Source organism: Oryx dammah, unplaced genomic scaffold (assembly GCF_014754425.2).
Source record: "Oryx dammah isolate SB20612 unplaced genomic scaffold, SCBI_Odam_1.1 HiC_scaffold_5, whole genome shotgun sequence".
Taxonomy (NCBI): domain Eukaryota; kingdom Metazoa; phylum Chordata; class Mammalia; order Artiodactyla; family Bovidae; genus Oryx; species Oryx dammah.
In genome coordinates, this window is record NW_024070189.1 from 493016 (window position 1) to 508881 (window position 15866).

A 15866-nucleotide genomic window follows, 5' to 3' on the forward strand; every position below is an offset into this window, starting at 1 on the left:
GTCGTGTCCGACTCTTTGCAACCCCCAGACTGTACAGTCCATGGGATTCTCCAGGCCAGAATACTGGAGTGGGTAGCCTTTCCCTTCTCCAGGGGATCTTCCCTACCCAAGAATCGAACTGGTGTCTCCTGCATTGCAGGCAGATTCTTTACCAACTGAGCTCTCAGGGAAGTCCTAAACAACATACCTTTACACTGAAGCCCAATCTTTCAAAAGGTGAGCAATAAAAAGGAGCACTTTCAAATTTTGAGTCAAATGAACATGTGAAAACGTCTCTCTTTTCTTACCCGAGACATGTATGCCTTTTCTGGTGCCAATTTACTAGCTACAAAAATAGTTAGCACAGCATGTCATAGTTATCTGCCAGTGTTCCTTACACTTTTTTTATGCCAGCCCATAATGTGACTTAGTACACACATAAACCCTAGTGACTGTACGTATGCTCAGTGCTGTGCTTAGTCACTCACTCATGTCCAACTCTGCGACCCTGTGGGTTGCAGCCTGCCAGGCTCCTCTGTCCATGAGATTCTCCAACCAAGAATACCCAAGTGGGTTGCCATGCCCTCCCCCAAGGGATCTTCCCCATCTAGAGACTGAACCCAGGTCTCCCGCATTGCAGGTGGATTCTTTACCATCTGAACCATCTGGGAAGACCAGGTTAAAGCGTCTGCCTGCAATGCGGGAGACCTGGGTTCGATTCCTGGGTCGGGAAGATCCTCTGGAGAAGGAAATGGCAACCCACTCCAGTATTCTTGCCTGGAGAATCCCAAAGACGGAGAAGCCTGCTGGGCTACAGTCCGGGGGGTTCACAAAGAGCTGCATACGACTGAGCGACTTCACTTCCTATCTCTCATCCAGGGGACCTTCCCAACCCAGGAATCGAACCAGATTGCAGGGAGCTGCTTTACCACCTGAGCTACCAAGGATGCCTGACTGTATGTAAATATCTAACCAAGTTGAGTTTCATAATACAGAACACCCTAATTCTCAGAAGATAATCTCTGAAATTTTCTAGTCTGTATGTTTCAGTTGCTTTTGATACTCACAAATAGGGGTCATGAAACATGCTTTGAAACACATTAATTCATACCATAACTGTCCATTTCTCATGTAAAACAGTACTCCTCAAGGACAAAGGGCTAAATTATTTTCCACTGCTATTATCTCAGGATGCTATCTACTACCCAGTTCATATTAATTTATGTGCCTGAACCCAAAAGCAAACCTTCCTGTAGCAGACAGAGCAGGGTGTGCTATGATAAAGAGCGACTGAAGTTTAATTTTAAAAAGACCAGTGAAAGTATTCTAGTCCCCAAATGTCCAGAAACAGAAACATCACACATTATGATGACTTTCCCCCTCATTTCGTAGGTTAAGTGAGGTCAGCTAAGGCTTAAAACACCTGATTTCTAACAGCTCTGTGGTTACAGGCTACACTACTGCTATATTTGAAGGTCCTTGAGTGCTCTCAAAGTAGATATATATACATGGAGAAAGTCTTGTAATAAGACTAAATTAAACAGCATTCAGCTAAATGGTATTAGCCTTACTATCTGGGCATTAACTACTCCACCTAAAGACCTCCAAGAAAGGGAAGTTATCTTTATTAAAGAAAATACTTTTGGAATATGTCTTCAGGGGCCAATATTAAGTGTACTATAGTATTACCTTAATAACATCAAGATTCAGAAGGTTTTTCCACCGGGATTCAGGAAGGAGTGACAGAGTCACCAGCTGCTCATCCAGCTGTTCTGGGGAGTCATACTCTATCATTTCATCACTTGGTTCTGCAGTTTCTTCTGATAATTCTACATCTTAAAACAAAAATTTTCAGGTATAACAAAGTAATGCTGAAATTTTTATCATATAAAAGCAACTCAATTACTTTCAAATCCATTAGTATTTCATAACATGTTCACTCAATATAACTTGTAAACTCTATTCATTTTCTTATTTTCTCATATTAAGTATAATTTCCATCGCCAGACTCAAAATATTTCTCCATTGTTTCACATGAATACTCCATCAATTATGTCTTTGTTTATATAAAGATTCATGAAGTCATTCAAAATACTTCATTAAGATAAAAAAATATTGTGATTGAATGCATTAAACTTTGCCTTCAGTGGCAATATCCTACAGGTTAGGTTTCTTATATTATGCTTCAAAAATTCCTAGTTTTCGATTACCTTGGGTTTGACAAGTGCCAGGAAGCATCACTACTGAAGGAACATAATCTGTGGGAAGTGGTCGCAATGAAACAACTGAATACAGGGAAATACTGGACCTGAGACATAAAAGCATAAGCAATATTACAAAACTTATTAAAAATGTTTTTAGAGAAGCTTTGATTACTGGTAACAATCTCCATGATCTTGAATTTGGCTACAAATTACAATCACTTGTTAAGAAAACAAAACCTCAAAAATAAATAGTATTAACTTCAAAATGCTTTGACTCATATCACAGATGTCATCATAAGAAAGCTGTCTATAAATATTATGAACCGAGACTTTATTTTTAATGTAGCACAAAAAAGTACTTGAGAGATCAGTAGTGGATAATATTTTTATAATGTAAAATAACATCCACTTATTTATACTGCTTTGACAAATGGCAGCTTTCATCTAAGGAAATTACAACTGAAGGAAAGATGGACTCAGAGCATCAAGTCAGAGGGTGACCGCGAGGATCAGACCTTTGGGGGTGCTGAACAGTCGTGGGTTCCCATCTCTAGAATGGTCCTAAGTGCTACTTGACCCTGCGTCATGACTTTGGAACTGACTAATCTGATCCACATCTGACTAATCAAGATGTGAATATCTGTCCCAAAGTGGGCTAATCATATTGTTTCCTGTACATAATGAATCTGGAATGCAAAATAAAAACTGGAAATACCAAGTTCTGAGTTATATTAACAGCTGTACTACATACTCTGTTGCTGAGGTACCACAACACCATTCTTCTCTTATCTTGACTGTTCAAGCCTCAAAGATTCCAGGAGATACTCCATTCTGCTTATTAAGGTGACCAGAGTCTATTTGTATTATATATTAAATTTATTTTCACATCCTAAAAAGTCAATTAGAAAATCTTCTAAGTAGAAGAGGAATTCATTTTTTTCTCTTCCTCAATAATAAGAGTTTAATTTTAAACTCACTTATCCTTTCTGCAAATAGAAGTCAAATAGGGTAACAAAAATCAAACATGTTCAACTGTTTGAGACCCCATGAACTATACAGTCCATGGAATTCTCCAGGCCAGAATACTGGAGTGGGTAGCCTTTCCCTTTTTCAGGGGATCTTCCCAACACAGGGATCAAACCCAGGTCTCCTGTACTGCAGGCAGATTCTTTACCAGCTCAGCCACCAGGGAAGCCCAAGAATACTGGAGTGGGTAGCCTATCCCTTCTCCACGGCATCTTCCTGACTCAGGAATCAAACCAGGGTCTCCTGCACTGCAGACAGATTCTTTACCAACTGAGCTACAGGGAAGCCCTATTACTATCCTCTCTGCAAATAAAAGTCACAGATAAAAATCAAACACGTGTAGCTTAGAATACACACTTGAGCTGCTGCTGCTGCTAAGTCGCTTCAGTCGTGTCCGACTCTGTGCGACCCCATAGATGGCAGCCCACCAGGCTCCCCTGTCCCTGGGATTCTCCAGGCAAGAACACTGGAGTGGTTGCCATTTCCTTCTCCAATGCATGAAAGTGAAAAGGGAAAGTGAAGTTGCTCAGTTGTGTCCGACTCTTCGCGACCCCATGGACTGCAGCCCACCAGGCTCCTCCGTCCATGGGATTTTCCAGGCAAGAGTGCTGGAGTGGGGTGCGCTACCTAAATTATCAAGCAGAAGCTGACTCGACTGTAGACTTAGGTGAACTATAGGACACTTCCATTTTATAAGTCAAAAAATCCCCCCAAACTGAAGGGCAATGTTAGCAACTATGACTGTCTGACAATATCACCTTCCTTTTCTTCTTACCCCAGAAAGAACTGTATGAGAGAACTTACCACAGATAAACTCCAAGGTGGTCGACATGGGAGGTGGCCAGAAAGTCTCCAGTCGGGGACATAGTGACATTAAGAGGAGCCGAGTCCAACAAGAAGCTGTCTATAAGACTACAGAAAGAACCAAGACGTTAGTCCTTCAACTCTACTAAAAAGCACACAATCCACAAAACATCATTTTGCTAAAAGAACAAAGGGTAAGAGATGCAGAAAATGTTTGCTTTTTATTTTTAAATCACCAACACCAAAAAGTCATCACTAACAAAGAGCTTTGTCAACTAAGCTACTGATGGGAAAATAATCTCCTCAATGAGAAAGACCCAGAACACTAAAGATCAATTAATTTGAGACAGAGTTTCAATAACAGGGAGAATACAGGAGGTAATGCTGTTTTTCTGGAATGCCATTTTGGTAGGTTCGGAAACAATTCTAAAGATGTCACACATTTAAATTATCAGCACTCTCCTGTATTTGTTATGCCAGTGAAAATAAGAAAAGGGGTAGGCAACAGAAGAAAGGAATAAAACGGCCACGGGAGAATGGTAGTGGGGAAAAAAGTTCGAGCAATTCTGTTTTTCAAACAGGTAACTGCGCACTACACAGCAAACAGGAAATTGAGTCTATGCAGCACCAGCATAAAGCAGCTCACGGTTCTAGCCCACACGGACACTCCAGACAGCCGCGAGCAGGGGCTGTGGAAAGCTGGGGAGGAAAAGGGAGCGATGGCTCCCCAGAAGACGACGCGCAGCAGGCTCCTCGGAGAGAAGCGTGTGCAATGAACGTGAACCTCACAGGCGGGCAGGACTTCAGCAGGGGCGGATGGTCAAGAAAGCGCCTTTTGGGAGGAGGAATGTGGAAGGCAAGGCAAGGGGAGCCGTGTCCAGTGAGGAATGCAGTTTGGTCTTGAATACCAAATATCTGAGTTTGCTTCATCTTTTAATCAATGGAAAGCCACTACAGGCTTTTGAGCAGAGAGCAGTACTTCTACTTTCATAAGAAGGTCTGGCAGCAGAATGCAGAATATATCTGACCAGGAGGAACACTGAGATTAGGGCAGTGGTCATCTGACAAGCAGGAAAGACGTGAACTAGGACAGTGGCAGTGGGAAGAGAAACGAGCGCATTTCAGGAGCAGACAGAAAGGCCTAACTCGCGGGCACATTGCAGACGAGGCTTCCTAGGTGGGCCGAGAGTGCAAGTACTCTGTGCACCTTAAGAGGAGTGTGCTAGTTTTAGTAAGAGCTGTTTCAAAAACTACTTTATTCACTGAAGCCATTACATTATCCATGAGAAGCCATGGCAAAATGACTGAAGTTCAGAATCTTCAGTAATTACATTATTTCAATAAAGAAAACAACAGGAGTTAACACTTTTTTCAGTGTTCCATGCTAGGAATGTTCTGAGCACTTGTGACTATTAATTCAATCCTTACAACCCCATGAGGCAGATCCATCCTTACTATAACCGTTAGAAAAATGAGGCCCAGTCATACTTGCTCAAGGTAGAAAGTGACAGAGACATACGTGTCACCAAGCAGTCTGCACACGTAATAAAAAGAGCTCAGTAACACCACTACTGACACTAAAGGTCCAGCAGACAGCACACACACCCAGAAGGTGACTACAGCGGCAACTCACGGAAACACTCTGAGCAGCTCAAACGTAACACAGAGGCAGTGACTAAAAGACCCGTCCATAACAAAATCTTTCTCAATTTGTTCAGAGTGATTAACGATCATAAACCTTAACTAATGAATACAAAATAGTAGGACAAGACCAAGATTAGCAGCACTACAAACAAACTAAAGTGGGCTCAGGACAATGACTGATGTTTAAATTCTCACTATGGGAAAAAAATGTGATTAATAATCTGTCTGATTTCTGTTCAACCATTCCTTGGACACTCAAAAGAACAGCTGCTTGGGGGATCAAACAAATTGGGGAAAAGGACATTTGCTAAACAATTTTTATATACCAGAGACTGTCAAATTATTTAATTCATTTAATACAAACAACCCAGAGAACAACCACTATCTCAATGTACACTGATGACTAAGCCTAAACTCAGGAATTTTAGATCTCACCATCTCTTCTTTGTATTAATACTTCCTCACTAAAGTGTGTGTGAGGGATGAAACTCCCTGACTGTTCAGAATCTATCTATTAAGGAGGAATCTACTGCTTGAGCATATTTATTTTACTTGATACTGTAATTATTTTGGCAAATTCACTGTGCAACGTGGTTTCCACAGCTGTTGAGTGTGGGTAGACTGGCCTTCCATTATGTAAAAGCATCAAATCGAGGAAGTGGTTTCCACATAACACAGCATGTTTTACATGGCCACAGTTGCTCATAAAGCCTAAGTGTACAGGTTTAATCCCAGACCTAACTACTATATTGTCACCTGCTAATCCTACCAAATGAAAAGTTCCAGGTAAATTATAAGCTTTTTGAGAAAATGTTAAAAAAAATCCTCATTGTAAGGGGTCAAATTTTTAAGCACGGAGTCCCATGCATACAGGAACACTGACTCACTTCTGATTATACTCTAAACCAATACAGACAATGCTAGATGTTCAGTCTCCAAAGTGATGGAACCCTCAATGAAGGGGACAAATGGGCAGTTTTGCCTCAGTGGGAAACGCAAAGCAAAACTCTATTCCAGTTATGCTCACGAAATGCCCCTCAGAAAGCAGGCGCTGGGTGGACAAGACCGAACAGAACGCAAAATTCTATTAAAGCCGCTTAATTTTATATTTTTCTCACCCTGAAAAGTGTTCAATCTAAACTCTTAAGAGATTAAAAGTAACCATAAATAAAAGGTGGCAGCAGATGATAGATAATTTCAGGGACAAAAATTTCAACCTCACTTCTCTGAGAACGCTACGAACAGAAGAAAATTTTCTGCACTTAAAGAAACCCCTTTACAGTAAACAGTTTGGCACCTATGCCTTTGTTTTAGATAGACACAATTAACCCCAGATGGCTGCACCTGCATGTTACCAGACCAAAGGTCTACTTAGACACGGCTTCCCATTGTAGCCTTTGTAAGGAGTGTGGTCAGTCTTTACATATTTAACATGTTATGTAAATGATAAAACTGCTTACTGAAGAAAAAACTAGGAATCCCCAAAGCTTGTCATACTAGTTATGTTTAAGAAAAGAAGTGAAATAAAAAAAGCCAATGATTACCTACAGCTGTATGGTCCTTACTGTATCTTCTACATCAAGAAAACCAAATGATCCTTAGAATACACCCAAGCAAGGCTGGTACCACAACTGCTGGGAAATCTTTCTTTCTCTTAGGCTAACTACAGCAAGAGATCACTGACAAACTATGCTGCCTTGGGCAAATCACTTAACTTCTGAGCCTCCATTTCCTCATTTGTGAAACGGGACTAAAACCAGTACCTCCCTTACAGAATATGAAACAAGATGAAAACTAAAGCACTCGAAGTGCCCAGAAGTCCAAGGAAAAAGTCAGCTGCAGCAGGGCAGCAGCAACTGTGGGAGACTGCTTTTTAGCCTTCTCATTTGCTCCACTTCAAATCTTAACCAAAGAGGTAGTTATTTGTGTCTTTATTAAAAGCATACTTTGGTACAATCAGTGTAGATATTATTATCTTTTAACAATCCCTATGTGACTCATCTCTCGCTCTTGCGTTCCCCCAGCTTAGTTCCTCTGTATTCACTTAAAACTGTCTGTGTTCACTGAAAAATAAGATACCAGAGTTGAATGTCAGATTTAAATGTGTTCATCTTTTTACTAAAATAAGAAATTCAGCAAAAAGCCTTATGCTGAGTCAAAGATTGGTGGCTCTGAATGCTACTTTCGGATCCTAATTTTTCCAATCCCAAAAAAACTGACCACTTTTAAAAAGCATTCTATTTAGTACTATTGAACATTAACCTCCCTCTCTCATCTCATGTGAACTAAAACTACTAAAAAGGAAAATGAAGAGGGCAAAGTGTCAACTCTATTTCCTACACAACTTTCCTACCACAAAGCAATTCAAATTATGTTTACTTTTAGAAAACAGAAGTCCAAGAAGCAAAAGACTAATCAACATTTCTAATGGTACCTTTAAAAAAAGTTTTGTTTGTTTTATTTTAATTAAGGAAGTACTAACTTGACTGAACTTTTTGAAGCTGTAGGATAGTCAACTAATTATTTATTTTGCTTGACTCGACTCTAAGTAAAAAAGAGATACACCTGTGGACAAAGCTGCCTGGTTATTAGAGCTGGACCATCAGTGGCACTTTTGCCGTTCATATTCCAGATCCTGTACCTAAGCTGTATAGACAGCTGTGTCTCATTCCTGAATCAAACTTGAAGGCAAGTATAGACACGAGGGTTTTTCCTTTCTAAAGGTCAAACTGCTTTCAGGTATGAGCTTCCCTAATTCCTGAGAAACAAGAGAAGCAGAACCGGACAGACCTTAACTCAGCAAATATTCCTGAAGACTGAGCTGCCTTCCCGGCCATCTTTCTCCTTCACCGCTCTTTCCTCATAGGTACGTTCCATTCCCATCACTCCTTTCACACTCCACCTAGGCAGTTCTTTGGTGAGTGATATGACTGCGAATTCTGTGTACTCCTACATAATTTTTAGCAACAAATTACTCTCTGTAGGTTTCTACTGATCAAATTCTTTAACAGAATTGATGTTTTCTCTTTAAGTGCTGATTTAGTAGCAAGTTTCAACCTATGACAGGTTTCTTAACACTGTTGGGTTTTATCCAAATCCTAAGACACACATTTCCATTATGTGAAGGTATCTAAATGTCTTCTTTCAAGAATTATGTTAGAGACAGGAAATATATAATATACACAAAGTTAAGGGTTCTGACCTCTTAATTCACTATCAACAACAACAACAAAATACAAAAAAATGCTCAGAATAAGTTTGCAGTCCTAAAGTATGATCTCTAGTCTGGAGTATCAAAAAGGCCAAAAGAGCTTTGTTAAGTGAGTTTATGCCACTCACTTCTACTTCTCAATTTTGCAGGAACAGCGAATCTGAGAGACTGGAACGTCCTCATCATCATTGCTTTCGACACTAATCTCTGTGTCTGAGACCAAACACACGTCAACGACAAAAGATACGGCAGGTTAGAAAATCTCCCAATGTAGTCACATCAAAAAGTACAGAATCTATTAATAACAGGTAGAAGGCACATGTGAAGACAATGACTGAGAAAACTTCTGATAAGGTTAGGGATTTAGAAACTCACCACCCAGATGGAAGGTCCCAAGTTCTAATAGAGCAATCCATGGAAGCACTTATTAACCAACGACCATCAGGGCTGAAAGTCTTTAAATTAAAGAAAAACATTAGTAATACAGGTGTGTATGTATGTATGTATCTATGTATATTTGTATCTGTATATTTAACAGGCAGAGAACGTAAGAAATGAGAAGATAATGCACACTTCATTACCAAGGCATGACGCACGAAACGCAGGCCACCTCATAAGAAAGCGCCATCTCTTACGTACCCCTGAGGATACTGCTAGGGACTAGGCTTTTACATGAATCATAAAGCTTTTAAAAATGAATAGTAGTACACAGTTTTTAATTTTTACTCCAGAATCTATTTATAGACAATTAACAAATGTTTGACTACTGTTTTTAACATAAATCTGTGCTGACAACATTCAATTAGAAATATTTGATTAGCCTAATTTCATTTATAAAGTATCTATGAAGCTTTGAACAAAGCTACATTTCCAAGAAGAGTCTATTCCAAAATGATTTTAAAGAATGCAAATTCTCTTAATGTAGAGAAGTTACTGAAGAAGTCGTTCTTACTTGCAGATTGTTAAAAATCTTTTCTTCCTTAATGATGTTTTAAATATAATTTAAAACCACAATAATCATATTTTCAAAATAAATTTAAACAATAAACTACTTATGACACCATAAAGAAGTTGCATCTTCTCTATAGATAAAAATGGAAAAATAACATGAGGTTTAAATCAGGTCAAATGTGAAGGAGGACCTAAAAGGAAAAACTTTGAAGTTTATATTGAAGCAGATTGTTCATCCAAGAGACTAAACACACCACAGGGATTATGACCATTGGTTTAAGGATTATGACCATTCATATTAGCAAATGGTAACTGGAATAAGTGAGCTCCAACTTGGTCATCGGGCTGCAATGATACTATGGAAACTTAAACCTTAAAGTATAGAGAGCTCAATTTACAGAAGGATAGTGTAGATAATGAGGAATGGGAAAATGACTCTGACAGCTGAAGTCATGTTATAAAGGCTCATAGATTTAACTGAACAGGAGTAATTTATTCTTGACTAGGAGAAACTCCACACACACAACTCGAAAGGAAAGAAATAGGAAGAACAAGTTGGCCCTGACAGATGTTTTCAAAAATGAAACCTCATCAAAATTACTTCACTCCCGCCCTCATCGCTATAGATGCTGTCACAACAAATTCTGCTGATTGAGTAGTTAGGCCAATTTCTTATCTGCAGAACAACATAATTTCCTGGCCATCTCACCACTATTTTTAAGGAAATGGGTACACATTGTAAATTCAGATTTTTGGTGTGAGAATTGGTAAGTAAATGCAGCTTGTGGGGGTGCCACTAAATAGCTAGGAATTTATTTGTTTCAAGTAAATCAAGGTATCTGCAATTGATGTAAAGTCTTCAACATACACTGTTTAAACTGAGTACTTCTTACCATATTTCCCACCGTAAGAACATAACAGTAAGATAAAATACATATTCACTAGTTAAAACTCTTTTGAAATTAAGATAAACACTAGAAATAACCCTAAACTAGAATAAACCAAGTATTAGATATGCCAGGTCTCCTACTATTAATTCATTATGCATGCAGGAACCAGAAATGAGTTCTCTCAGCTTAGTTTAATACTAAGTCAAAAGTGATACTTATGTTTCAACAAATCATTCTGGCTTTGTTTAGAGTTAAAGAGAAAAAATGAACAGATGTATATTTTAATCTAATGGCATTATCCTCTTGAGAAATATTAAAACTTCTTTCCATTCTAAATTTTCCTTAAAAAAAACCTGCTTTGAAAATTAGTCTCCAAATTATTTACTTTGAACATCTCATATGATGAGTTTAATGCTATTAAAATATAGCAGTTTCCATTATTAGGACATTTTTAACCTAAACAGAAATAGAAATGAATCAAGTTTTATTTTAACATCTAAAGTCTGTTTTACCATGTCATTTATTTGGCTTTGGTGTCCAGAAAACTCTCTGACAATCTTCCTAGTTTCTATGTCCAAAACACTAATGGAGAAGTCGTCCAAGGCAAGTCCCAGAATGCCACTAGCAAGACAAATACATTAGTTTTAATAAATGAACAAAAACAACCTCTTGAAACTAAAATCTCACAGTTATTTAAGTTTCGTTAATCAAGTATACCTGTGGGGGAGGTTAAGCAAAATGTTCTTTCATATGAAAAGTTTGGTTTTTGTTAAATTACATACAGCTGACCACTTTACAAGAGGGTTAGGGCACTAACCCTCTACAGTCAAAAGTCTGCATATAATATTTACAGTTGGCCCTCCCCGTCCACAGTTCTGTATCTGTGGATTCAACCAACAATGGATTATGTAGTGCTATCCTGAATTATTTAGTGAAAAAAAGTGGTGCATAAGTGGACCCGCACAGTCCAAACTTGTGATGTTCAAGAGACTACTGTACTTTACTTAAATTAAGAACTTTTTCTAAAAACATCAAGAAGAAAATCCATCATCATTAAAAGAAAAACTTTACCTGTCTCTGTGTAGCAGCATCAAATTTGGAGATGAATCGAGGCTCATAGAATGAATTAAAACTTTGTTTTTAAAGTTCCAGAACTTGAGTACTCCTTCACTACCAGCTGTAATTGTCAACTGGTTTAATCCATCCACTGCAACACCTCTAACAGCTCCTTTATGGGCTTTAAAGCATATGTTAAAAGAAAAAAGAAATAAGAATTGCAATGGCCTCTCCAAACACTACACAAAGAGTGATTACTTTATTTGAATATCTAAGTTCCCACTATTCAACTTCCCTAAAATCTTTAATGTGGATTTTAGGCAACAGAGGAAAAATGATTCTACTACATGAGTAATAACAAAATCCACCATCAGGTTGATGCCATGGAAGGTTTCAAAAAATAGTTAAGATACTCTGTTTAATGCAAGGAGAAGGAACCAAACACTTAATTTCTATAATAGCCACTTGCCCTTAATACAACTATGACTTCATTCTCTTTGAGTATTTCAATATGGTGTTCTGCCACATAGGGTTGACGATAGCCCATATGCAACTTTAGCAAAATGCCTGGAACTCAAGAATTTAATAAATACCAGTGACAGTTATTAGCCTTTTATGTATCTATAATACTTTTTTAAAAAAAATAAGAAAAAGGAAAAAAAAGGCCGATACCTTGATCCCTGCCGAAACTTCCCCGGTGTATACCAGACTGCATGTTATACACGTCAACAGCTCCCGATGAGAGACCAATCACAGCGAAGTTTCCACAGGAAGTTATATCTACTGCCTTAGGAAAAAAAATTAACACAAAAGACACAGGAAGTAACTAATATGTTTATTATACTTTACGGCTTCCAAAGTATTTGTCAATTGTCTCATTTTTTAAAAAAGATAATAAATGCATTACTTCATTAATTTTCTTAAACATAATTATTTTGGGGTATATTAAAAATATCTGCTTGATTCTGCCTCCCGTCTCTAAGTATGGAGAAATCCATACTTCGAAGATGGCAAAAATATAACCAAAATTAACTTGATTGAAATTTAAATGGCATATCAACTGGTATTTGATTTTTATTCACAGCAGTGCTAAAGTCAAAGCATTCCATTGCCTGATTTCTTATTATCTTTCTTTACTTTTGTAATTGCTTCTATAGCAGATACAAAAGTGAAACCATATTAGCTTCAGTTCAAGGGAAAGGTCCCAGGTATTTTAATTAAAACTTTTTTTTTTTAAGGAAGGAAATATACAAGGTAACTGGAGAAGGAAATGGCAATCCACTCCAGTCTTCTTCCCTGAACACGCCATGGATGGGGAGCCTGGGGGGCTTCAGGCCACGGGGTCACAAGGAGTCGGACACAACTAAGCACACAGCACGCACAAGACAGCGCGGAAAACACCCAGCTCACAAAGGTTCCGTAAACAAACTCCCATTTTACCACGCAGAGAAGCGACATTACATTTAACAGATGTCTTCTCTTTCTGTTAAAAACATGAGATTGGCTACATGGCGGGCACGGCCAGAGAAACCCTGCCCCGCCACTGGGCATGGCTGGAGAGAGCCTGCCCTGCCACCGGGCACGGGAAAGAGATGACTTCTAAGATCTAAAAGAAAATACTTCTATACGATATCTGCTCAAAACAGTAAGACGATACACCAGAGTCAAGATATATTTACATAGCATCCACATTTAACTGTGTTCAACTTATATATATTCTTCTAGATCAGTTCAGTTCAGTTCAGTTGCTCAGTCGTGTCTGACTCTTTGCGACGCCATGAATCGCAGCACGCCAGGCCTCCCAGTTCATCACCATCTCCCGGAGTTCACTCAGACTCACATCCATCGAGTCCGTGATGCCATCCAGCCATCTCATCCTCTGTCGTCCCCTTCTCCTCCTGCCCCCAATCCCTCCCAGCATCAAAGTCTTTTCCAATGAGTCAACTCTTCTCATGAGGTGGCCAAAGTACTGGAGTTTCACCTTTAGCATCATTCCTTCCAAAGAAATCCCAGGGTTGATCTCCTTTAGAATGGACTGGGTGGATCTCCTTGCAGTCCAAGGGACTCTCAAGAGTCTTCTCCAACACCACAGTTCAAAAGCATCAACTCTTTGGCGCTCAGCCTTCTTCACAGTCCAACTCTCATATCCATACATGACCATACGAAAAACCACAGCCTTGACTAGACGGACCTCAGTCGGCAAAGTAATGTCTCTGCTTTTGAATACACTATCTAGGTTGCTCATAAGTTTTCTTCCAAGGAGTAAGCGTCTTTTAATTTCATGGCTGCAATCACCATCTGCAGTGATTTTGGAGCCCCCCAAAAATAAAGTCTGACACTGTTTCCACTGTTTCCCCATCTATTTCCCATGAAGTGATGGGACCAGATGCCATGATCTTTGTTTTCTGAATGTTGAGCTTTAAGCCAACTTTTTTGCTCTCCTCTTTCACTTTCATCAGGAGGCTTTTTAGCTTCTCTTCACTTTCTGCCATAAGGGTGGTGTCATCTGCATATCTGAGGTCATTAATATTTCTCCCGGCATTCTTGATTTCAGCTTGTATTTCTTCCAGTCCAGCGTTTCTCATGATGTACACTGCATATAAATTAAATAAGGAGGGTGACAATATACAGCCTTGACATACTCCTTTTCCTATTTGGAACCAGTCTGTTGTTCCATGTCCAGTTCTAACTGTTGCATCCTGACCTGCAGACAGATTTCTCAAGAGGCAGGTCAGGTGGTCTGGTATTCCCATCTCTTGAAGAATTTTCCACAGTTTATTGTGATCCACACAGTCAAAGGCTTTGGCATAGTCAATAAAGCAGAAATAGATGTTTTTCTGGAACTCTCTTGCTTTTTCCATGATCCAGTGGATGTTGGCAATTTGATCTCTGGTTCCTCTGCCTTTTCTAAACCAGCCTGAACATCAGGGAGTTCACGGTTCATGTATTGCTGAAGCCTGGCTTGGAGAATTTTGAGCATTACTTTGCTAGCGTGTGAGATGAGTGCAATTGTGCAGTAGTTTGAGCATTGTTTGGCATTGCCTTTCTTTGGGATTGGAATGAAAACCGACCTTTTCCAGTCCTGTGGCCACTGCTGAGGTTTCCCAATTTGCTGGCATATTGAGTGCAACACTTTCACAGCATCATCTTTCAGGATTAAAACAGCTCAACTGGAATTGCATCACCTCCACTAGCTTTGTTCATACTGATGCTTTCTAAGGCCCACTTGAGTTCACTTTCTAAGATGTCTGGGTCTAGATTAGTGATCACATCATCATGATTATCTGGGTCGTGAAGATCTGTTTTGTACAGTTCTTCCGTGTATTCTTGCCACCTCTTCTTAATATCTTCTGTTTCTGTTAGGTCCAGACCATTTCTGTCCTTTATCGAGTCCATCTTTGCATGAAATGTTCCCTTGGTATCTCTAATTTTCTTGAAGAGATCTCTAGTCTTTCCCATTCTGTTTTCCTCTATTTCTTTGCATTGATCGCTGAAGAAGGCTTTCTTATCTCTTCTTGCTATCTTTGGAACTCTGCACTCAGATGCTTATATCTTTCCTTTTTGCCTCTCTTCTTTTCACAGCTATTTGTAAGGCCTCCCCAGACAGCCATTTTGCTTTTTTGCATTTCTTTTCCATGGGGATGGTCTTGATCCCTGTCTCCTGTACAATTCCATTCCATAGTTCATCAGGCACTCTATCTATCAGATCTAGGCCCTTAAATCTATTTCTCACTTCCACTGTATAATCATAAGGGATTTGATTTAGGTCACACCTGAATGGTCTGGAGGTTTTCCCTACTTTCTTCAATTTAAGTCTGAATTTGGTAATGAGTTCATGATCTGAGCCGCAGTCAGCTCCTGGTCTTGTTTTTGTTGACTGTATAGAGCTTCTCCATCTTTTGCTGCAAAGAATATAATCAATCTGATTTTGGTGTTGACCATCTGGTGATGTCCATGTGTAGAGTCTTCTCTTGTGTTGTTGGAAGAGGGTGTTTGCTATGACCAGTGCATTTTCTTGGCAAAACTCTATTAGTCTTTGCCCTGCTTCAATCCGCATTCCAAGGCCAAATTTGCCTGTTACTCCAGGTGTTTCTTGACTTC

General features: G+C 39.2%; 1 protein-coding gene across 1 annotated transcript in view; it reads right to left on the reverse strand.

Annotated features, from left to right (window-relative positions):
* WDR36 (WD repeat domain 36) overlaps positions 1–15866 on the reverse strand; it is a 45995-nt gene that overhangs the window by 6886 nt on the left and 23243 nt on the right. The window contains exons 13-19 of the mRNA XM_040239690.1: positions 12438–12552; positions 11781–11946; positions 11222–11330; positions 9244–9323; positions 4014–4121; positions 2190–2287; positions 1669–1814 (exon numbers count right to left, since the gene is read on the reverse strand). Of these exons, the coding sequence (XP_040095624.1) occupies positions 1669–1814; positions 2190–2287; positions 4014–4121; positions 9244–9323; positions 11222–11330; positions 11781–11946; positions 12438–12552 (822 nt within the window). The remainder of the gene's footprint in view (positions 1–1668; positions 1815–2189; positions 2288–4013; positions 4122–9243; positions 9324–11221; positions 11331–11780; positions 11947–12437; positions 12553–15866) is intronic.